Source organism: Mus musculus, chromosome 6 (genome assembly GCF_000001635.26).
Source record: "Mus musculus strain C57BL/6J chromosome 6, GRCm38.p6 C57BL/6J".
NCBI lineage: Eukaryota > Metazoa > Chordata > Mammalia > Rodentia > Muridae > Mus > Mus musculus.
In genome coordinates this window covers 122,725,565-122,747,632 of record NC_000072.6, presented here as the reverse complement: position 1 = coordinate 122,747,632, position 22,068 = coordinate 122,725,565, and the positions used below count along the sequence as shown (strand labels likewise).

Genomic DNA, 22,068 nt, shown 5'->3' with positions numbered 1-22,068 from the left:
GGATCCAGTGAGCCACCACACTTGGCTGGAGCTTGGTTTTGTTCTGTTTTAATTTGTTATTATTATCGTATATGTGAGCGTAGGTATGCATATGGACACCAGAGGATGACTTCAGGAGAGATTTCTCTTCTCCATCCTGTCAAGGCAGGGTCTCCTTTGCTTTTGCTGCTCTATACACTTGGGGCTACCTTGTCTCTTGAGCTTCCTCCCCTTCTCCACTTCCCATCTCACTTTAGGAGTGCTAGGATTGCAGACATGAACTGTTGCGTTTGGCTTTTTATTTTTAGATTTAGTTTTATGTATGTGTTTATCTGTGTCTGCCTGGCTGTGCATACATGGGTGCCTGCTGAAACCAGAAACTATGGGATGCTCTGGAGCTCTACTTACAGGCAGCTGTGAGCCACCTCATATGTGTACTGGACTAGAACTGCAGTCTTGCTGCAAGAGCAGCAAGCACTCTTATTGCAGAGCCATCTCCAGCATTTGGGGTGGTGGGGTTCTAGGACGGGGAGGCAGGTCATCAAGCTTGCACATTAAGGACTATTGACCACGGAGTTCTGCAGGCCTGGAATTGGATTTCCGCTTGAAAATGTGACACAGAGATGATGAGAACACGATTTAACAGGATCCGTCCATTTTCTGTTGCTGTAATAAAATACTTGAGTGGCCTGGAATTCTTTTTTTTTTTCTTTTGGTTTTTTCGAGACCGGGTTTCTCTGTATAGCCCTGGCTGTCCTGGAGCTCACTTTGTAGACCAGGCTGGCCTCGAACTCAGAAATCTGCCTGCCTCTGCCTCCCAAGTGCTGGGATTAAAGGCCACCATGCCCGGCTAGCCTGGAATTCTTGATCCTTAATCCACCCAGAGCCAGGATTGAAAGCATATGCCTGCCTGACTGTTAAGAGCCTGAAAAGAGGTTTAGGGGCTTGTGAAATGGCTCAGAGAATAAGTCACTTGCTTCCAAGTCTGGTAACAGAGTTCAATTCCTGGGGTCACATAGAAGAAAGGGAAGAGAACAGGCTCCCAAAAGTTATTCTCTGATCCATGAATGATGTGTGTGTATGTGTGTGCGCGCTGAGGCCTTACAACTTAAAGGTTTTACTTCCCTTTAGCATGGCTGTGCTGGACCTGGATTCTAGCACAGGAATCTTTGGAGAACACACTTATCCATCCATGGCATACAGTAGCAAAATGTGCAGAACTCCAGGGCACTCTTGATTGGTTTTGGTGTTCTCTATAGGTTTCTCCTAGTATGACAATCACAGTGAATTATTTACCTATGGGGTGACACACTCACGTGGGTGGTGTGTTTGTGTGTGCTCGAACTCAGGTCACTGAGTTCAAAACTACAGTTTCATTTTAAAAGAGGATTTCAGGCTGAAAATACAGCTCAGGATATTCAAAAGGACCTATGTTCAGTAACCAATGTATGGGAGTGGGGGGGAAGAAATGAAAAGAAAAACGATATTTCGCTGGGCAGTGGTGGCGCACACCTTTAATCCCGGCTCTTGGGAGGCAGAAACAGGCAGATTTCTGAGTTCGAGGCCAGCCTGGTCTACAGAGTTAGTTCCAGGACAGCCAAGGGTACATAGAGAAACCCTGTCTCGAAAACAAAAACAAAAAAGAAAGAAAAAAGAAAAAAAGAAAAAGGATATTTCACCTCAATACCCAAAAATTGACTCTTCCATCAGAGGCACACTGTAAGTAAGATGCACATTGGATTCTGAAGGCCTGGTGCAAAAATATCAAAATAGATTATTAGTCATTTATGTTGGTTAGATGTTAATATGAGAACTTTGAGGCCTGAGACTGGTATGGTCAGCCCCAGACTGAATCCCCTGCACTGCAAAGAGAAGAAGAGAGTGAAGTGAAACAGAGAACTTGGGACATGTCAGATGGGATAAATATAATATAATAAAATTAACGTGTGTGCGTTAGGTTTTGTTGTTGTTGTTGCTGTTGTTAGCGCTGCTGGAATGTTTTAAACTGTGGCCCACGCGCCTGTAGTCAAAGGTGCTTTGAACCCAGGGCTTATTAAGGAGGCACCACTGAAGATCTGTGAGTAGATTGCTGTGCTTTGAATTTTAACTTAGGGTCAACACTACTTTGGAATTTGTTCCTGGAGACTTTGGGATACGCAAGATCTGCCACAGTGATGAGAAGCTGGGGGCTGGAATCCGGTTTTCAGGACCGGCAGCAGTAATGAATGGTTTAAAGGCAGTGTCAACAGGAGAAGCGGCATTTCTCAGATTTTTCCTTTCTTCACCCCAGGGCTGCTGCTGCTGCTTCTTTTTTTTTTTTTTAAACCGTGTTTTCAGATTCAAAGTGAATTATGGGGACACCTCACCTGGTAGGGAAAGATTAAAATCAGACACACGAAACCATGCAGGTTGCTGTTTGTGGGGACTGATAGAAATGTAAAGCACGGGGTCTGGGCAGTCCTTACAACTGGCTCTGCTTGCGTTTTCCCAGGCCGGGGGCACTGTGCTGAGTTTAAAATCTTGAGTGCTCTTTTGTAGGATCCCTTGTCCTTCTGCTTAGTTGTCACACTAGCAAACCTCAACAGGCTAACAGCAGGAGACCAGATTGGGGCTCCAATTGTGCAGGTGTGTGCATTGGGAACTGGTATCCCAGGCTATTGTTCTTGTTCCCTCTCTCCTAAGCACACCTACTTTGCTCTTAGCTCCCAACTGGGTACTTTTACTAAAGTCCCCTTCGTGCTTCTCCCTCTTTGATATCCAGCAAAGATAGAAGAACTCTCAAGCAATCTAAGGACACGTAGTAGATAGGTGTTGTTACTGCATCTCAGCCATGAGGCTGTTGAGTGCTTTGTCCCTCAAGGTTGGTCACCCTCACTGGGACTTGGACTTTTCGGTCAATTGGCAACCACTCCCACAGAGCACTGAGGACCCCAGGGAACCCGGCACAGGAATTCCTACAATGTACCGAGTTCCCCAGGGAACCCTTCACATGCACTCCCACAGTGCACTGAGGACCCCAGGCAATCTCTAACAGCTAGTCAGCAGCTGGTCTGTGTTGCTCGAGATGAGGACTGTCTGTCTTGGACTCTGCTGCTAAGCCCACAGTAGCATGAGGCCTTGTGGCTTAAGCATCAGACGAGCTTCTGCTTTGAAGAGCATTTGTCTCAATTTGTTTAGCACTTTTTAGATTCTTGGGAATTCAGCTAAATTCCAGCTGTAATCTTTAAAAAACATACATTGCTGCAAGCATAATTTTCTCTGTTTCAGAGCTAATCTTAGGCTTTGGAGCATCTGTCTTTCCCAGATCACTAGCCCACTTCCACCCTCCCGAGTGCCTTAAAGAAAAAAAGAAAAGGAAAAGAAAAAAAGAAAAACACCTTTATATTTTATGCATTATGGGTGTTTTGCCTACGTGTATGTCTGTGCACCAAGTGTTGTACAGCACCTGGAAGGCTGGAAGGGAACCTGGTCTACAAAGCAAGTTCGAGTATAGCCAGGGCCACACAGAGAAACCCTGTTTCCAAAACAAAACAAAACAAAACAACAAAAAGAGGACAACTTTGTGGACTTGGTTTTCTCCTGACACCATGTGTGGGTCGTGGGGATGAAACTCAGGTCTCCAGACTTGGCAGCAAGTGCCTTTACCTGCTAAGCCATCTTGACAACCTTCATTATTTCTAATGTGGCTACAGGAAAATGGAATGTTGCACCAAGTGGCTTGGATTCTCTTTCTACTGGCAGGCACTGGCCTTTGGGCTTTACTATTTCTTTAGCTGCTAGATTCAGTTGCTGTGGTAATTAAACGGCGCTTCCGACTCAGTGCTTCTAGGAAAGAAAAATGACGAGAGCAAGGGGGTGCAACCTCGGGGATGATTTTCTTGCGCGGTCCGGTTCACTCCACCTCAGTTTTCTCAGCAAGCATCCGATTTGGCAAAGACCCTCCTTTAAGGAGAAAGGGACCAGGTTTGCTTCAGTTCAGTCCATCAGTCTAGATCTCTGCCCAGAAAGCTAGGGACTGAAGATGCCTTTCCTTCCTCGAGCCTATACCAAATCACTCTTCAGGGGAGGGGTCGCCTTCCCTCCCCCGCACCGGGAGTCAGAGCCTAGAGCCTCAGTGTCACACGTTTATCACGTGCTCAGCTGCTTCACTCTGGAGCTCACCTGAAATGTGCCTGCCTCCTGCAGGCCATCGCAGGCCTCTCTGTAAGCTCTCCTTTCGCGTACCCAACTTTTTAGGTTTCTTTCAGTGTGGTAGTGAAGTACTTGTCTCAAGTTTGTCTTTCGAGAGACACACAATCCCTAGGTAATAGTATGTTAGCAAACGTTTCTTATATGAGAATCAGTTACCCTAGACTGATTGTTCTGGGGGTTTAACCTAGAGCCGCGGCAAGTGCTATACCACTGCGAGACACCTCCACCCCAGCTCTTAATTTTTTCTTCCCGCTTGAGAGCTATGCACTCAGCAAAAATCTGTAAGTTGAATTAGATATTTGTTGTGTTTCTAGATGCTGTTAATCTCAAAACAGAGCTGAGAGAGGCAGAATTCACAATGGGTGGGGTGGCGTATGCTGTGGTGAGGAATTGGGGCTGTGTACTTCACTTGATCCTTCTTGGAGCCTCAAGTCAAGAAGGCTGCCTTCACACCTGGATGCGTTTTCTTGGACTGCCTCGCCTTTCCCTCCTTCAAGGCGAGTACACCCAGCCTATAATGAAAACGCATTATCAATTCTCTGCTTCCTGCTCCTTGGATGACTTTCAACTAAAAGCAGCACTGACTCTACTCTGCGTTTAGACTGATTCCATCCCGACTGCCTTCAAATTTGCCCGCCCTCCAAACTTTGTTTTAGTATTTTTTTCTGTGAAACAAAAAGGCTGTCGGCTCTTGAAAAGGGGAAGGAATTTGGAAGCGCTTTGAGGGGAAAAAAAAAAGAACCACGAGGAGGATGTGGTAAAAAGCAGGAGGGGGTGGGTGATGGTGGTTGATTGCAAAGGACAGGGGCTGGGGGTGGAGCGGTGAAGATCAGATAAGAGGTCACTGAATTCCTGGGGTCACAGGTTAAGGATTGGGGGGTGGGAGGTTGAAGGCTCCACCCCTTGCAGAGATTATAAATAGGTAGGCTGGGCTTCGGGCTGTGATGCTTTCGGTGATAGTCCTTAAGCCTTCTGAGAGCGGCTTCTGTAGGACCCGAGGAACACTTGCTGCCGAGAACATTGGCTGGATACCTCTAGATCTACCTTAAGACTTGAGAACTAGGTTGGGACCATGGGGACAACGAAGGTAAGAGCTGGTTGTTTTTATTTGCTTGTTTGGGGTCCTCACGGAGGTAGGTCGTGGTGCGGATCGCCGTGCTCCGGTTTCTCCTAAGTCACCGAGCCATCCGGACGGAGGCCTTTTCTTATCAGCTCCAGCAAGCAATTCGATACTAGTGTTAGCGTTCTAGGCATCTCCTACCTGACGAGGATCCTCTCGGACACCTTCTTAGCACGTGAAAGTCACCTCAGAAGCTGTTTGCCTCTCGGGTGTGTTTGAGGTAGCTGTGATGAGAGCGAAGAGGGTAGGACTTGGCCGCGGGGGTCTCGGAGCCAGCTGGAAGGCTTGGGAAAGGCTTAGACCTTGAGAGGACGTGGGGTTGGCTTGGGTTTGCTGTTCAGCATCCCGCTATCGGTCCTTGGGTTCCCGGTACTGTGGGGAGGGAAGTCCAGTTGTCCTTACTATGGTTGTGAGTGCAGGATGTATCGGAGTTAGTGTGGGCGGAGGGAGGAAGGCAGTATTTGTAAGGAAAAGGGCATTTCCACGAAGATTAACTTGGAAATTAAGTAAATTAAGAGACCGTGAAAAAAAAATCAGGATAAAAGAGGGGATGTCTGTAAAGAGGGTTTTACAACAAGGAAAGGGCCTTCGCCTGGAAGGGACAGCACTTAACCACCGAGAGACTGGGAGGCTGCCGGGAAGGTCAGCTCGCTGCTAGACGCTCCCAGCCTGCCACCGGGAGTGACCTTAAGAGGAACTTAAGGACAGGTGAAGAGGTTGTAGCAGGCCAAATAGGTCGGCCTCAGACTCCAGTTTTGAGATGTCCCTGCCTGCTTGAGTGATTTCCCAGCAAGGTGAGGAGATGTCTGCCTGATCCCCCCTTGCTAAAAATGGCTCCTAATAATGTGTTTAAAATGAGCAGAGGCTCTGGCCAGCTGGGCGGAGAATGGTACCATATTTAGAGAACAGGAAGACTCTCAAGAGGGCCCAGGATGTTGCTGGTGGGTTGGGTAGTCTAGAGATAAGAAAAATAAAAATCTGAGCATAGCACCTCGCACCTGTGACTCCAAACCTGAGAGGCTGAAGCAGGAGAAGTGAGGAGCTGACTTGAGGTTAGCTTGGAGTACAGAGCGTGGGACCTCCTCTCAAAGAGAGGAAGAGGAGATGAGAGAGAAACAGGTGGTGGGAGAGGAGAAAAAGGAATTCACACGGTTAGTTCCGGTGCTTGGGGGTCGGGGGGGGGGTGGTGCGGGGGGAGAAGGGGGTCACCTGCCATCTACCATGCTGGTGTGGCTGCTCCTTCCTGCTCCTGTTCTGGCCTCTACAGTCTGTGAGGCGTGGTGGACCCACATGGAGTCTGGTTCTGCCCTCTATGCTTTGAGGGGTTTGGGTCTGTTATGTTTTATGTTTTGAGACAAGATCTCACTGTAAGCCTGGACTAGCCATGAACTCACCGATAGTATTCCACAACCCTGCATTCACCGTTCCCTAGGGCAGTCAGATACCTGTGTCTATCTGGTGACGTTTTTGGTTGCCTTTTCTTTTTGAGAAATTTAGTTCAGGCGGACTTTGAACTCAGGATCCTAGGGTTCTAGGATTACAGTTGTTCACCACCCTAGTCCGGCTGGTGAAATGGTCTTGTTTTTGCTTTTCGGTTTTTTTTTTTTTTTGTTTTTGTTTTTTGAGACAGGGTCTCACTGTGTAGCCTGGCTGGCCTGGTACTAGCTATGTAGATGAGGCCAAGAGAATTGACTTAAATTCCTTTTTAGGTCTTTCTCTCCAAATGCGCCTGAAATCCTGGCATTCTAAGCAAAGGCAGGAGAAATGCCTTAAGATGGACTCCAAGCAGGCATCCTTGGGAAGGGAAAGAATGTCACTGGTCAAAGTGTGTAAGCATTTCCCCTTGTCTGCTTGCTCTCCAGGTGACCCCATCTCTGGTGTTCGCCGTGACTGTTGCCACGATCGGCTCTTTCCAGTTTGGCTACAACACTGGAGTCATCAATGCACCTGAGACAGTGAGTGTGCCGAAATGAAAAGGGATTGCAAACTGAGTTTTAAGTAGGACTGGGACTTTAAGATGCCTGGCTAAGGTGGGGGAGGGCTAGCACACTGTGGAAGAAGCTAAGGCAAGCTCTTTGCTCCTCAGGCTCTGCCCCCTCACCGAGTTGTGATCCTTTTCCTATATTATTCTTTAGGGATTCCTAAGAACGTGGGAAGTCGTGACTGGGTGGGGTGCCCCTTTGAACATCTGTGCTGCCACCTACTGGACGTTTAGGGTGATGCCCTTTTCAAAGCACGTGCCTTTCCTCCCTCCTGATCCTGGCCTCTAAGGAAGCCACCCTAGGATTTGCCTACTACTCTCATCGAGATTTAATGGTCTGTCCTCACACTGTGCATTTTTTCGTGCAGATCCTAAAGGACTTTCTTAACTACACTTTGGAAGAGCGGTTAGAAGACCTACCAAGTGAGGGACTGCTGACTGCCCTCTGGTCCTTATGTGTGGCCATCTTCTCTGTTGGTGGCATGATTGGCTCTTTTTCTGTTGGACTCTTTGTCAACCGCTTTGGCAGGTACTGAGCAGACACTGGGCCAGGAGTCTGCCTGCACTGGTTACCCGAAAGACAGCAGAGCACATCGGGTCAGGGGGATAATGCTGTGTGGGAACGTGTTGGGTTATCCTTGGGGAAAGCTAGTCCACCTGCCTAGAGAGCTGCGATGTGAGACCTTGCTCTCGGAAGTTCCCATTTTAGCTCCCAGGCTGGTTTAATTTTGCTAGAGTGAGGTCAGCAACGGAGTTCCTTAAACTTCTTTTAAGGACAAAGGTTGCTTCTCCCTCCCACCCCACCCCCAAGGCAGTCACTGGCTAACTGTGTAGACCAGGCTGGCCTCTATCAAACTCGGAGGTCCAGCCGCCTGCCTCTGCTTCCTGGGTGCCATGACATCCAGCCAGAAGTTATTTTTGTTTCTGAAATTTTTGGAGACTTCTTGGAAGTCTTTTCATTATTTTATAAAATAAATATTTTCGGGCTGGTGAGATGGCTCAGTGGGTAAGAGCACTCGACTGCTCTTCCGAAGGTCTGAAGTTCAAATCCCAGCAACCACATGGTGGCTCACAACCATCCGTAATGAGATCTGACTCCCTCTTCTGGAGTGTCTGAAGACAGCTACAGTGTACTTACATATAATAAAAATAAATAAATCTTAGCTGGGCGTGGTGGCGCACGCCTTTTAAAAAATAAATAAATAAATACTTTCTGCAGCCCTTGCCATGTGGAAAATGTAAATGATGGCTAAATAACTTGATTTCCCTCCCCAAAGAGACATTGATTGATATAGTACCATGTCTTAAGGGTCATATGCTTCCAGAGATGACTGGTAATGGAGTCAAAGTCACATAAGATACTCAGCCGGGCAAGACAGCGCAAACACACAATGCTAGCACCCCAGAGACTCAGGCACGGGGATTATGGGTTGGGGCCAGCCTGGAATCCACAGGTAGAAGGAAAGAACCTACCTACATGAGTTGAACTCTGATGACCTCCACAAACAATATAGCACATGCTCTCTGTGGAATATACATCTTGCCACACGCAAACACAATTAAAGTGAAAAACTTCGTTATCTTAAAAAGTTAAATTTATATATTCTAGACATGTAAATTGAAATCATGGTAATTAGTAAAGCAAACCTATTATTGGATAATGCTTATCTGTTATTTTGTTTTTATGTTTTTAAATTTATTTACTTTATGAGTACACTGCAGCTGTCTTAAGACACAGCAGAAGAGGGCATCAGACCCCATTACAGTTGGTTGTGAGTCACCATGTGATTGCTGAGAACTGAACTCAGGAGGACCTCTGAAAGAGCAGTCAGTGCTCTTAACCACCGAGCCATCTCTCCAGCCCACTATTTTGGTATTTTTAATGGTGTCTCATGACTCAGACTCCAGTGACTTTTTCCCTTTAGACAAAGAACCTCACTAAAGAAGAGAATGGAAAAAGAGGTGTTTTGGGTTTTTTGTTTGTTTGTTTGTTTGTTTGTTTTCATTTGTTTGTTTTGTTTTTTGGGGGGTTTTGTTTTTGTTAAGACAAGGTTTTTTGTAGCCATGGCTGTCCTTAGACCAGGCTGGCCTTGAACTCAGAGATCAATCTGCCTCTGCCTCGGGAGTGCTGGGACCACAACTTGTCGTAACTTTTTAAATTTTAACTTAAGAGTTTTAAATTTTTTTCCCCTCTTAATGGTATTTGTGCATCTTGGCTGCACACTCAGGAGTCCCAGGGATACCTCGTACTCTGAGACAATTAAGTGGGTCCCTAGGGCATGGGAACTATGTGTCGACATTTTCCCAGCTCCCTTTATAGTTTATTAGTCTATTTGAGCAAAGAATCTCACAGGTCCGCTGGGCATGGTGGTGCTCAGGAGGCCAAGCAGGTTTGGGGCTAACCTGGGCTGCACAGCGGGACCTTTTACCGCCAGAATCCCAAGGCCCCTCAGCCACTGAAGGTTCTCAGGGCTAGTCTCTTCTGTCTCAGCTGTGTCAGTGGCTCTGCTGCCAGCTTAGCTTATAAAGCATTAGTCACACCAGTTTCAGTACTGATTAGTACTAACTAGCCCTTAACTACTTGACACAGACCTTTTGAGGATTCAGGAAAGGATTAAAAAAAATTGTCCTAAATATCCGACCGTCTTTGCAGTATGAGTTCTGTAATGAAATGTGATAAAATGGGGCTGGCACGGTAGCTCAGTACGGAGAAGCCTGTGTCATGAAGCCGATGACCTGAGGTGTGTAAGTCCTCGGGATCCACATAAAAGTGGAAAGAGAACCAACTCCAGCCAGCCACAAAGGTTGTCCTCTGAACTCCACATGTGCCCTGTGGCACACTGGCACCTGGACACTCAAACACAAACACAGTACAGAATAAAAAGAAACCCTAAGGTATAGCGAAGTGGTGAGGAGGGTCCCTCAAGTCCACAAGCCCACAGCAGCAAAAAGGAAAGAGATTGACATCTACGGAGGCTTCAGAAGAGCAAAAGGATGAGGAGAGACAGACAGGGGATCTCTCTCGCGCGCGCGTTACTAACCACTTTGTCTTTAACCTTGCAGACGCAACTCTATGCTTCTAGTCAACTTGCTGGCCATCATTGCGGGCTGCCTTATGGGATTCGCCAAGATAGCGGAGTCTGTTGAAATGCTGATCCTGGGCCGCTTACTCATTGGCATTTTCTGTGGCCTGTGCACGGGCTTTGTGCCTATGTACATTGGAGAGGTGTCTCCCACTGCCCTTCGGGGTGCATTTGGCACACTAAACCAGCTGGGCATCGTTGTTGGGATTCTGGTAGCTCAGGTACCCTTACAGTTTTATGTATTATAATAATAATGGACGCTAGCTAGCTCTGTGCGCCATGAATGAACTGACATACGTGAAGCACTCTATCTAGATCTGGCATGTGTTCAATTGTGTATTTATATGTACATGTTTCAGATATTACTGTAGTTCATACGGTACCTAATGATACAGGCAGGGCCCAGAAAGAAATAGAAACAATTTGTTTTCTCTTTCCTATTTATGGTAAAAGGATACGTGATTTTTTTTTTTAATGGTGCAATTATGGCATAGAAATACAATTGAGGTTAAACATTTCTCTTTGTCTGCATCTAAGATCTTTGGTTTGGACTTTATTCTGGGCTCTGAAGAACTGTGGCCTGGGCTCCTTGGCTTAACCATCATTCCAGCTATCCTGCAAAGCGCAGCCCTTCCATTTTGCCCTGAGAGTCCAAGATTCTTGCTCATTAACAAAAAGGAGGAAGACCAAGCTACAGAGAGTAAGTGCTGCTTGCTTGTCGCCTCAGGAGCGTGGTTCTGTGCGTGGTTAAGGGTGAGGACATTGGGTGTGTTTCTTGTCGCCCCCCTTGCCTGGATCTCCATGTGCAGGAAGAGTTTTCTGATTGTGGACTTTTGCTGACCCGGGCAGCTCTGTGTCTGGGAGACCAGGGATCTGCGGACCTGAAAGACCTATAGTCTATTGCTGTGCACAACCTTACTTCATTTTCAGTGTGTGTACCTTATATACACGGATGTGACAAAGAAGGTCGTTTGAGTTCAGATGAACATGTAAATGAACACCAGTGAGAGCATACTAAATATTAACCTAACAGCACAGCCCTTTCTCAGAGCTTCCTCAGGACAGACCAACTTAAACACAATTGCCTGGTGCGTACTATAGATGATATCTGGGAAAGCATGAAAGCGAGGCAGGAGGCCATGTCCAGATGCAGGGCACACTGACCAGAGTGGGTTCTATAGCTGTGTTCTGACATCCAACAAGAATAAGCATAAATTGAATGTAAATGTTTGCATCGGAGGCACAAAATCACACCCAGGAACAATCCAGGATGTGGATTTTTTTTTTTTAATTTTCTTGTAGGTACACATCTTTTTTTTCCTAAGATTTATTTATTATTATATAGAAGTACACCATAGCTGTCTTCAAATACACCAGAAGAGGGCATCAGATCTCATTATGGGTAATTGTGAGCCACCATGTGGTTGCTGGGATTTGAACTCAGGACCTTTGGAAAAGCAGTCAGTGCTCTTATCCGCTGAGCCCTTGGTCATTCTTTTGACCGTGTTCTGACCCTGCTGTCTGAGTCAGGACCTGAGAATGAAGTAGGAAGACTAGTAAAGATGGATGGATGTTTTAGGTGCCTGCTGCTGCCTGGCAGGAAACAGTTTTGTGGCAGGGGTTGGGGGACATAGGCAGTATCTGTATTCTTTTTGCCTCTTTCCCCAGTCCTGCAGCGCTTGTGGGGCACCTCGGACGTGGTCCAGGAGATCCAGGAGATGAAGGATGAGAGTGTTCGGATGTCACAGGAGAAGCAGGTGACTGTGCTGGAGCTCTTCAGGTCACCCAACTACGTCCAGCCGCTTCTCATCTCCATTGTCCTCCAGCTGTCTCAGCAGCTCTCTGGGATCAATGCTGTGAGTATCTGTCTGCCGTGGGCCCCGCCCGGAGATGCCCACGCCCAGCAATAGTCTCCCGAAGTCGCTCGCTCTTGTCGGCAGGTTGTCACATGTCTGTAGAATGTAGCTACCTCCAGACGCTGGAACAGGAGGGTCATTCACTAGTGCCCAGGAATGTGAGGTCAGCAGCAGGAGTAGTAATGGCAGCAGTAGCAACAGCAATGGGACAAGCCCCAAGGCAATAGAAAAAGCCAGAAGTATTGAGGTCCATATCTGTAATGTCAGCTCAAGACAAGAGGAGCACCCAAATTTGAGGCCAGCCAGGGCTTTAAAAAAAAGATGTAGATAAGTTGGCAGGGTGCTCTCCTAGTGCACATGAAGCCCTTTGGTAAATCTGGTGGGGCCCCATGGCTGCAATCCCAGCACTCGGCACTCGGGAGGTAGGGGCAGGCAGATGAGGGATTCAAGATCACTCTCAAATATATATTGAGTTGAGGACCAGTCTTGGCTACATGAGACCCTCTCCAAGGAAAAGGGGTGGGGGTGGGGGTGGGGGGTTTGAATCTGTTAGTTTGAAAAGCTTCCTGCAGGACTCCTTCTTACCTGCACTCTCCCAAGGAATTTTGACAGACCCCACTCAGGTCTCCTGATTTGAAATGATAGTATAGCCATATATTACTAGAGTAAAAAGGATAATGCTGATCAGGGCCTGAGGACTGCAGAGCTGGGATGGGCGTGAAAGCATGGTTGCACGTAGCCTCGGGAATGCGCACCACACAGAGCTCCTGGCTGCCTCACCCCAGTCCTGCAAAAGAGCACCCAAAACACCGCAGACAACTGAGGTGCATGGTGCAAGCTGCCCCGTCCCATCTCACTGAACTCATTATTGGACTAACCTCCCACTTTACTCAGTGATCAGTTTGGCCTGGGTATACTCTAGCCCAAACCTGCAGGGCGGTATTTTCCTGAGTCTCTTAGGAAAGTGGCCTGGACTTACTTGTTTCTTAAAAGGTAAAGCCAGCTGGGCATGGCGACTCTCTCCTTTAATCCCAGAATGGGGAAGGTCTACAGAGTGAGTTGTAGGAAAACCAGGACTACATAGAGGGGCCTTGTCTCAAAAGCAGCAACATGAGTGAGTACCAGGACAGCCAGGGCTACAACAGAGAAACCCTGTCTCGAAAAAAATAAAACAAAAACAAACAAACAAAAACAGCAACAACGAAGAGGGAAATCTAGTGTGCAGCATGCTTAGAAATTACTTCACCAACTGTGAGAAGTGATGTTTCCCTCATCCTGCTTCTTGCCTTGCAGGGTTAAAGTCGGGGTCACGCCACACGTGTTTTGTTATTGAGCCTCAGGGTTGTCAGTATATGATGGTTTTTCCTCCTTCCTTTCTCTTTTGTGCTGGTGTTTGAGATGGGGTCTCACTCTATAGACCAGTCTGGCTTGAACTCACAGGATCTCTTGCCTCTGCCTCATGGGTGTTGGGATTAAAGGTGTGTGCCACCATGCTATGCATAATAATTTTTGTTTGGTTGGTTGTTTTTGGTTTTTCCAGACAGGGTTTCTCTGTATAGCCCTGGCTGTCCTGGAACTCACTTTGTAGACCAGGCTGGCCTCGAACTCAGAAATCCGCCTGCCTCTGCCTCCCAAGTGCTGGGATTAAAGGCGTGCACCACCACTCCCAGCTGCATAATAATTTTTAAAAGGACCTAAAGGCAAAGGTGCCAGTGGTGACACACATCTTTAATCTTAACTAGGAAGGGTAAGACAGGAGGATTAGAAACTAAAGGCCATCTTGGGCTAGGTAGTGAAACAAGAGAGAGAGACTTAAATGTCTAATTAGCAAAGTAGACATAAGAAAGTGAGAGGTGGGGCTGGTGAGATGGCTCAGCGGGTAAGAACACTGACTGCTCTTCCAAAGGTCCTGAGTTCAAATCCCAGCAACCACATGGTGGCTCAAAACCATCCGTAAAGAGATCTGATGCCCTCTTCTGGAGTGTCTGAAGACAGCTACAGTGTACTTACATATAATAAATAAATAAATCTTTAGAAAGAAAGAAAGAAAGAAAGAAAGAAAGAGAGAGAGAGAGAGAGAGAGAGAGGTGGAGAGATGGCTCAGCGGTTAAGAGCACTGACTGCTCTTCCAGAGGTCCTGAGTTCAATGCCCAGCAACCACATGGTGGCTCACAACCATCTGTAATGGAATCTGATGCCCTCTTCTGCTGTGTCTGAAGACAGCTACAGTGTACTCATATACATGAAATGAATAGAAAAAAAAATTTTTTTAAAGAAAGTGATGGAGCTGGGTACCCTTGGTGACAGATACCTTCTTATAATCCTTGCACTGGAGAGGCAGAGACTACAAAGTAACACTTGTTATACCCCTACTCCCACCAACCTCACCCCACCACCAAAAGAAGAAAGTTAACTAAATAGTGGGGCTGAGCCTTAGAAGGAAACAGGGGAACCATGGGAGGTAGAGGGTGCAGAGGCCGAGTGCTGGCCAAGGATGCCAGGGCTCATTCCTGGGAGCAACCAGTGATGCTCTTCTGTCCCTTTCCAGGTGTTCTATTACTCAACAGGAATCTTCAAGGACGCGGGTGTCCAGGAACCGATCTATGCCACGATTGGAGCAGGCGTGGTCAATACTATCTTCACTGTAGTTTCTGTAAGTTGAGTAGTTCGGATTGAGGCATGGGGATGAGAGAAACAAGAATTCTTTCTTGAAGTGTTCAAACATAACCTGTCTTTCAACTTCTCACATCTAGTTAAAACCATTTTATTGCTTTCCCCTGGGAGAAATAATAGTGGATGATGAGCATACTAAGCCATCTTCAGTCACTCAGAAGCTGTGGAACGGGTGGGAAAGGGGCAGTGTGGACAGACTAGGTGTGCCTGGAGACAAGACAGGGTAAGGCAGCAGCGCCCTGTACACAGAATCAGCAGTGTCTTCCTTGCCTTCCAGCTGTTCCTGGTGGAGAGGGCAGGGAGGAGAACCCTGCATATGATAGGCCTGGGAGGCATGGCTGTTTGCTCCGTTTTCATGACGATTTCGCTGTTACTAAAGGTGAGCACTCTTTGAGTGGAGGAATGTACTGGGTGGGTGAGGCTGTAGTTTACTCTCTGCTGTGGGGGCTGGGGTATTGACCTTCAAGGTCATCAATAAAGTCAAATTTGAGATTTCCAAAAGTACAGGTACGTGGGTATCATTGCACTGCATGAAATGTCGATTGTAAGACATATTGTCAAATTCAGTTCTAAGGTAAGGATTTATGTAGCCTAGGGTAGCCTTGAATTCCTAATCTTCCAGCTGCTTTGTACCATGTGAGTCTGGGGCACCTGATCAGTGTCCTCAGGCTTGGTGACAATCACCTTTATCGGCTGAGCCATCTTGCAAGCCATATCTAATTTAATTCCTAGCAGTCATCTAGGAAATTAAGGCCAGACATTGGCTGTGACAGAAATCACTCTGCCAGCCGGGCGTGGTGGCGCACGCCTTTAATCCCAGCACTCGGGAGGCAGAGGCAGGTGGATTTCTGAGTTCGAGGCCAGCCTGGTCTACAAAGTAAGCTCCAGGACAGCCAGGACTATACAGAGAAACCCTGTCTCGAAAAACCAAAAAAAAAAAAAAAAGAAATCACTCTGCGGTAGTTCCACTTTACAGATGTTGCCATGGTCTTGGTACAGAGTGAGAAGGGTGAGGCCTGTAGCTTGGATTCAGAAACGCTAGGCTTTTTACTCACAAGCGGAGTGACTGCAGCTTTAGACAGCAGCTCTGAAAATGGATCCTATGTCATACCATGCATTTAAACGGACTTTGCTTGCTTGCTTTCTCTTGCAGGATGACTATGAAGCCATGAGCTTTGTCTGTATTGTGGCTATCTTGATCTACGTAGCCTTCTTTGAGATTGGACCTGGCCCCATTCCCTGGTTTATTGTGGCTGAGCTCTTCAGCCAGGGCCCCCGCCCAGCTGCCATTGCGGTGGCTGGCTGTTGTAACTGGACCTCCAACTTTCTGGTCGGAATGCTCTTCCCCTCAGCTGCAGTAAGTAAATTCAAAATTAAACATGGCCTCTCACAAACCAGCCGACTGACTCCAACACATTATTAAGATTCACCTTAGGGGAAATGATTGTGCTAAGCGCTTAAATCACACTTACTGCTTCCTTGTCAAGAAAACAGGATGGGCCAGCATGGGGCTCACGGCTGCAATCCTAGCACTTGGGAAGCTGTGGAAAGAGGGTTGGCCAGCCTGGGCTACAATTGAGACCCTGTATCAAAACAAAACATTAAGAGGGAAAACTGGACATTTTTGAGGACCTGAGATGGGGTAGGAACAGAAGGACAGTACCAAGCACCCAAACTTATCCGACCAATATTGAAATCATCATTTCAGTCAGTACTGAGAGCCGAGTGCTCCTAAAGGGTAGGTGGTCTTCAGGATTTCCTGTTAGAAAAAGACGTGGAGCTGATTTGTTATATAAACCATTCCCTATTCCCATGAGTCTTTCTACACATCTGTATTTGAAACATTGTTGCTTTTTTTTTTTTTTTTTTTTTTTTGTTTTTGTTTTTCGAGACAGGGTTTCTCTGTATAGCCCTGGCTGTCCTGGAACTCACTTTGTAGACCAGGCTGGCCTCAAACTCAGAAATTCACCTGCCTCTGCCTCCCGAGTGCTGGCATTAAAAGCATGCACCACCACGCCCGGCTCATGGCTCAAATATCTTATTATCAAAAATCCCTGGAAGGACCAGAAGTGGTGACACACATTTTTTTTTTAATGATTATTATGTGTTTTGCCTGTGTATGTCTTGTACCACTTGCTTAGCTGGGTTACAGACCATTATGAGTGATCTGCCTTATGGATGCAGGGATTAACAGAGCCTAGGTCCTCTGGAAGAGCAAGCCAGTTATGTTAACCCCTGAGACATCTCTCCAGCGCCGACATTTGCCTTTAATCCTGGCACTCAGGAAGCAGAGGCAAATGAATCTCTTGAGTTCAAGGGCAGCCAGAGCTAAAAAGTGAGGCCCTGTCTCAAAAACCAGAAACAAAGCCACAGGAAGTCTTTGGAAGCAGCTAATTTTTGTGACTAGAAAAAAAAGAATGGCATATGACTTGCAGAGATACGTAATAGCATCGTAAGTCAACTGACCAATGATGCTGTGGAAGACTTGTAGCTTAAGGCTAGTCAGATAGAAATGTGAGGCTCCCCTCACATTTATGAACACTTACATTGGTACATTTGTATGAAACAGTCGACCAGCAATGAGCAGTCTTCTTTCTCCTGTCTCCTAGGCCTACTTAGGAGCCTACGTTTTTATCATCTTCGCTGCCTTCCTCATCTTCTTCCTAATCTTCACCTTCTTCAAAGTCCCGGAGACCAAAGGCAGGACTTTCGAGGACATTGCCCGGGCCTTCGAGGGGCAGGCGCACTCTGGAAAAGGCCCTGCCGGTGTGGAGTTGAACAGCATGCAGCCGGTCAAGGAGACCCCTGGCAACGCCTGAGCCGGGAGCACCTCCTTCACCTCCCTCCACTGTGGAAAGCCACCTCCCCTTAAGTGGGGAGACCTCATCAGGATGAACCAGGACTGCTTCTGAGTGCTGCTATTCTCACCCCACACACTCCATGAAAACTCAGCTGCACCCAATGCTGGGGTTGACCAGATCGCCAATGGCTTTTAAGTGTTTGATTTGGGGGATACTTCCCTTGTAATCAGGAAAGACCAAGGAAGCCTACCTTTATATTGGGAGGGAAGGGGCCGCAGCTCCCCTTAGGTTCTAAAACCCGCTAACTAGGACAACTAGGGAGTAGGAGTAGGGTGCAGCACCGCCCCCACCACCACCTTAGTTTGCCAGGAAACAGATCTTCATACCCAGTGTGGAGGGCCCTGGGGGATTGAACAAAAGACCCCCTCCTCACTTGATACAGCTCTGCACAGCAAAGTAACTTGAGTTTTATTTATTTTATCTTCAGGTTGAATTGCATAAATATTTATTTTTTTAATTGTAATTTTACCAAATAATGAGACAGTAACGAAATTGAGGTTGGAGGGAGGTGTTTAAAGAGAGGTTCAGGAGGAAAGAAAGTTTGGTGCTGGAGAGAGGTTACAACAGGGAGGATGGATGTTACTGGTGGCCTGTGAGTCACTTCCTTTGTAGATGAAGGGACACTATCCCTTGTTATTTCTCAGAAGAGCGAGTGCCTGTACTAAAAGGCTCATGGCTTTCTGTGGGCCTTTTCTTTTAAGATTATAGTTTTTATGTAGTGTTACTAAAATCTAGGCTTGTTACTAAAGTGGTCTTTGTAGTTAGTGATATTGATGGATTTTTATGTTGCATGGAGTCCAGACAAGGGAGGGGTCACCGCAAGCCTCTCCTTTCCCTGGACCAACACCCTCTCTGTCCTGTGAGCTCGCTTTTTCTTTTCTGATGGTCAAGCCCATTACCAAACGGGCGGGCGAGCGAGCGAGCCGTGTGGATGAGACACAAAGACAGTAGTTGTTGAGAGGCATTAGTTTCTTCAACTTAGTTTTTTTTTAAGAGATTTTAGGTGTTGGTTTGTTTCATTTTGGTTTAAAGGGATTCATAGCTAACTTGGATTTTGTTACCTCAGCTCTGGGAGAGGATTTTCGCTGGATGACTATTAATGACTTGTTTTGAGGGAGTACATTTGTTGCTCTAGAGTTGTGGCATGCTAGCCTATGTCTGTTACAGTCTCAGGCTGCCCTTGTTTCCAGGTTCCTGTGCTATTGTGCTACATGCCCAAGGGGCCTTGGCTCTGCTACACACATTAGAGACAGTGACTGAATGTGCAGTGTGGTCCACGCATGAGGGCACAAATGTCTGTGCATTGTCACTTTGCTCTGGGCATGAAGTCCCTGGTCCCTTGGCTCCTGTAGCTTTTTATTGATCGACTATTAGAACTCAACCCTGTGTACAGAAGCAGCACTGCCTCTGCTAGGTGGAGCTTGCACCCAGGATTAGATGCCACCCATTGGGTTCCCTGTCCCTGTTGGAGAGAGGTGCTTCCTTGAGGTCTGAGGTTGGAAGGCTCTACCTCACTACAGCTAGGAGGCGCAATGGAAAGGTGTGAGGTCAGGGCTGTGGCTCCTGAAGACCCAGTTGTGGGCCAAGGGTGGCTTTATTTAAAGGGAGTTAAGAAACATGGCATATTGGTATGTTGATATCACCAAGATTCCCTTCTGCCATAGGTCACAGACACCTTCCCAACTGTCCCCTCCTCCACTTCCATAAATGGAGACAACCCTGATGGACCTCACCCCTTTTCCACAGGTCACTGGATCCCACTGTCACCCTCGGTGCTTACACATTTCAGACCCTTTAGGCAAACCCTTGCATAGAGTGGTAGAGCCATATCTCAGTGCTCGGTTTCAGTATTCAACTCTCCACTCCCTGTGGCCAGTTGGGATTTAAAAACTCAGATTGCTATGGAAAGGGGCTTTGCTGGGAAAGGCGACTCCTCTAACTTCACCTCTTCAGTTCCTCCAGTGGAGTTTTTACATTTGCCAATGGCCATCTTGTGAATATCTTCATACATACTTTCTATTAATGTTACTGTAGTTTCTGTTTTGAAATAAAACTTCTGAATGTATGTGTCATGTCACAAGCTTATTTTTCCCCCTCTTGTTCTTTCTCATTGGGCTTTAAAAAACAAACAAACAAACAAACCTTTAAATCCTGGCTGTGGATCTGGGAACATAGCTCAGTTGGTAGAGCATCCTTTGGGCTCAGAGTCATGGGTTCAATCCCCAAACCTCCAGCACTGCACAAACCAGGTTGTAGAGCATACATGTAACCCAAAGCACTCCTGGGGCAGAGACAGGCTCTGTTAAACAGCACATTTGAGACCAACTACAACCTGCACGAGAAGGCTTTTTTCCATGTTGCTCTTGTATCTTTCCCAGGCTTTTACACAGATCCGTGTGACCACCACTCTCCTAGAGATGCACAGGCTGCTCTACTCCTAGTGCAGTGCGATCCCTTCCAGCGCACTTGCTGCCTTTGGGTTGGTTTGCCTTTTGTTTCCAGCCCTTGTTCCTATAAAACCCATCTGATGCATGTATTCCCACTGCACACTTCATCTGTTAGTGCTGACTGTGAGCTACAAATATTGACTGGGTCTCTCCCTGGCTTGGAGCCCCTTGGAGTAAGGATTAAAGGGGTGTGCCCTGTGGGCTTCCTTGATTTTTGAATGGGACATACTGGTCTAAGTTCACAACGTAGCCCAAGCTGCCCAGGCTGCCTGGCACCTGGCAGTCCTGCCTCTGCCTTTTCAGTGCTGGGATTAGAAGAGTGTGCCCCAACACTTGGCTTTCAGCTATACAAATAAAGACTTCCTTATCCCAGAACTTTCCTTACCTTGTGGTTCTGTGGATGAGAAGATGATAGATATCTCCTTGCCTCTCACAAAAGCTTAGCTGCAGCTGAGAGCTGGTGCGTGACTTTAATCCCAGCACGCGGGGCAGAGGCAAGCAGATCTCAGAATCTGAGTCCAGTCTCCAACCTGGTCTACAGAGTGGTTCCAGAACAGCCAGGGCAACTCAGAGAAACCCTGCCTCAAAATAAATTAAGCGGGAGCTGGGCGTGGTGGCGCACGCCTTTAATCCCAGCACTTGGGAGGCAGAGGCTGGCGAATTTCTGAGTTCGAGGCCAGCCTGGTCTACAGAGTGAGTTCCAGGACAGCCAGGGCTACACAGAGAAACCCTGTCTCAAAACAAAACACAACAAAACAAAACAAAAAATTAGAATTCAGCATCCTACCATCCTTACTTGAACCCACCACATATATGTATTAGTTACGGTTCTCTAGAGCAACAGACCTATAGACTGTATCTCATAAACAGAAAGGGGATTTAATAGAATGACAATAGAATGACTTAAAGGTTACAGGCCAGCTGATTCAAAATGGCTGGCTGTGAACAGAAAGTCCAAAACTTAAGTAGTTGCCTGGAGACTAAACAAGGCTGGATGTCTCCGCTGGTCTGCATATGCCGAACTCCCTGAGAGTTAGGTTGCAGTGCCAGTAAAGGAATGGGTGTGCGTGCTGGCAAGGTGAGGACAAGCAGGCAATACTCAAAGGCTTCCTTCTTCCCTGTCCTTATATATTTTTCTAGCAGAAGGGAATGGCCCAGATTGATTTTGTAACTTCCTGCCTCAAGATGAGGATCTAATCACAGCACTCAGGAGGCAAAGGGCAGGTGGATCTTTTCAAGTTCAAAGTCACCCCAGTCTACAGAGTGAGTTTCACAACAACCAGAGCTATACAAGAGAAAACTTGTTTTGAAAAATAATAAAATTATGATGCGACTTATGAAATGTCTCTGATGTTAAGACCACTGGTGGCTCTTTCAGAGACTCAAGTTTCAATTCTCAGTACCCACTTCTCATAACTGTAATTCCAATTCCAGGAAAACTGACACCCTCATACATACATACATTCAGGCAAAACACTAACACACATAAAATAGAAATAAAATCATTAAGAATGTTTTCAAAGCTGGGCGTGATGGTAGAGGCCATTAATCCAAGCACTTGGGTTGAAGAGGGCAGGCAGATCTCTGAGTTTGAGAGCATCCTAGTCCACAGAGCAAGTTCCAGGACCACCAAGGTTACCTAGGGAAAGCCTGTCTCCAAATAACAGAACAAACAAATGAAAAAGTTAAGAAAAACAAAAAAACATAGATGAAGGCAGCATCCCTGCCCTACCTCCCTGGCATAACTGTAGCCATTTTGCTTCACGTATGCCAGGCATACCATATTGCTGACACAAAATGCAACTTGGTTATAACTAGAGAAAAGTAGATATAGTTTGGCTCAGAGAGAGGTCGAGTTGACTATATATCCTGCTATG

The 22,068-nt window shown here is 46.8% G+C and overlaps 1 protein-coding gene across 6 annotated transcripts in view; it reads left to right on the top strand.

The window, feature by feature from the left end:
• Slc2a3 (solute carrier family 2 (facilitated glucose transporter), member 3) overlaps positions 1 to 19,824 on the top strand; it is a 74,555-nt gene extending 54,731 nt beyond the window's left edge. For 4 of the 6 annotated variants that reach the window (XM_006505822.4, XM_011241268.3, XM_006505823.4 and 1 more), the window contains exons 3-11: positions 7,153 to 7,245; positions 7,640 to 7,800; positions 10,335 to 10,575; positions 10,892 to 11,054; positions 12,023 to 12,210; positions 14,759 to 14,863; positions 15,161 to 15,262; positions 16,037 to 16,240; positions 17,493 to 19,809. In XM_006505822.4, coding sequence (XP_006505885.1) covers positions 7,153 to 7,245; positions 7,640 to 7,800; positions 10,335 to 10,575; positions 10,892 to 11,054; positions 12,023 to 12,210; positions 14,759 to 14,863; positions 15,161 to 15,262; positions 16,037 to 16,240; positions 17,493 to 17,702 — 1,467 coding nt within the window. In that variant the 3' untranslated portion in view covers positions 17,703 to 19,809. Of the gene's footprint in view, positions 1 to 4,887; positions 6,085 to 7,152; positions 7,246 to 7,639; positions 7,801 to 10,334; positions 10,576 to 10,891; positions 11,055 to 12,022; positions 12,211 to 14,758; positions 14,864 to 15,160; positions 15,263 to 16,036; positions 16,241 to 17,492 lie in introns of those variants that run through there. The other 2 variants (NM_011401.4, XM_030255285.1) reach the window with 2 other exon arrangements.
• Positions 19,825 to 22,068: the final 2,244 nt, after the last annotated feature.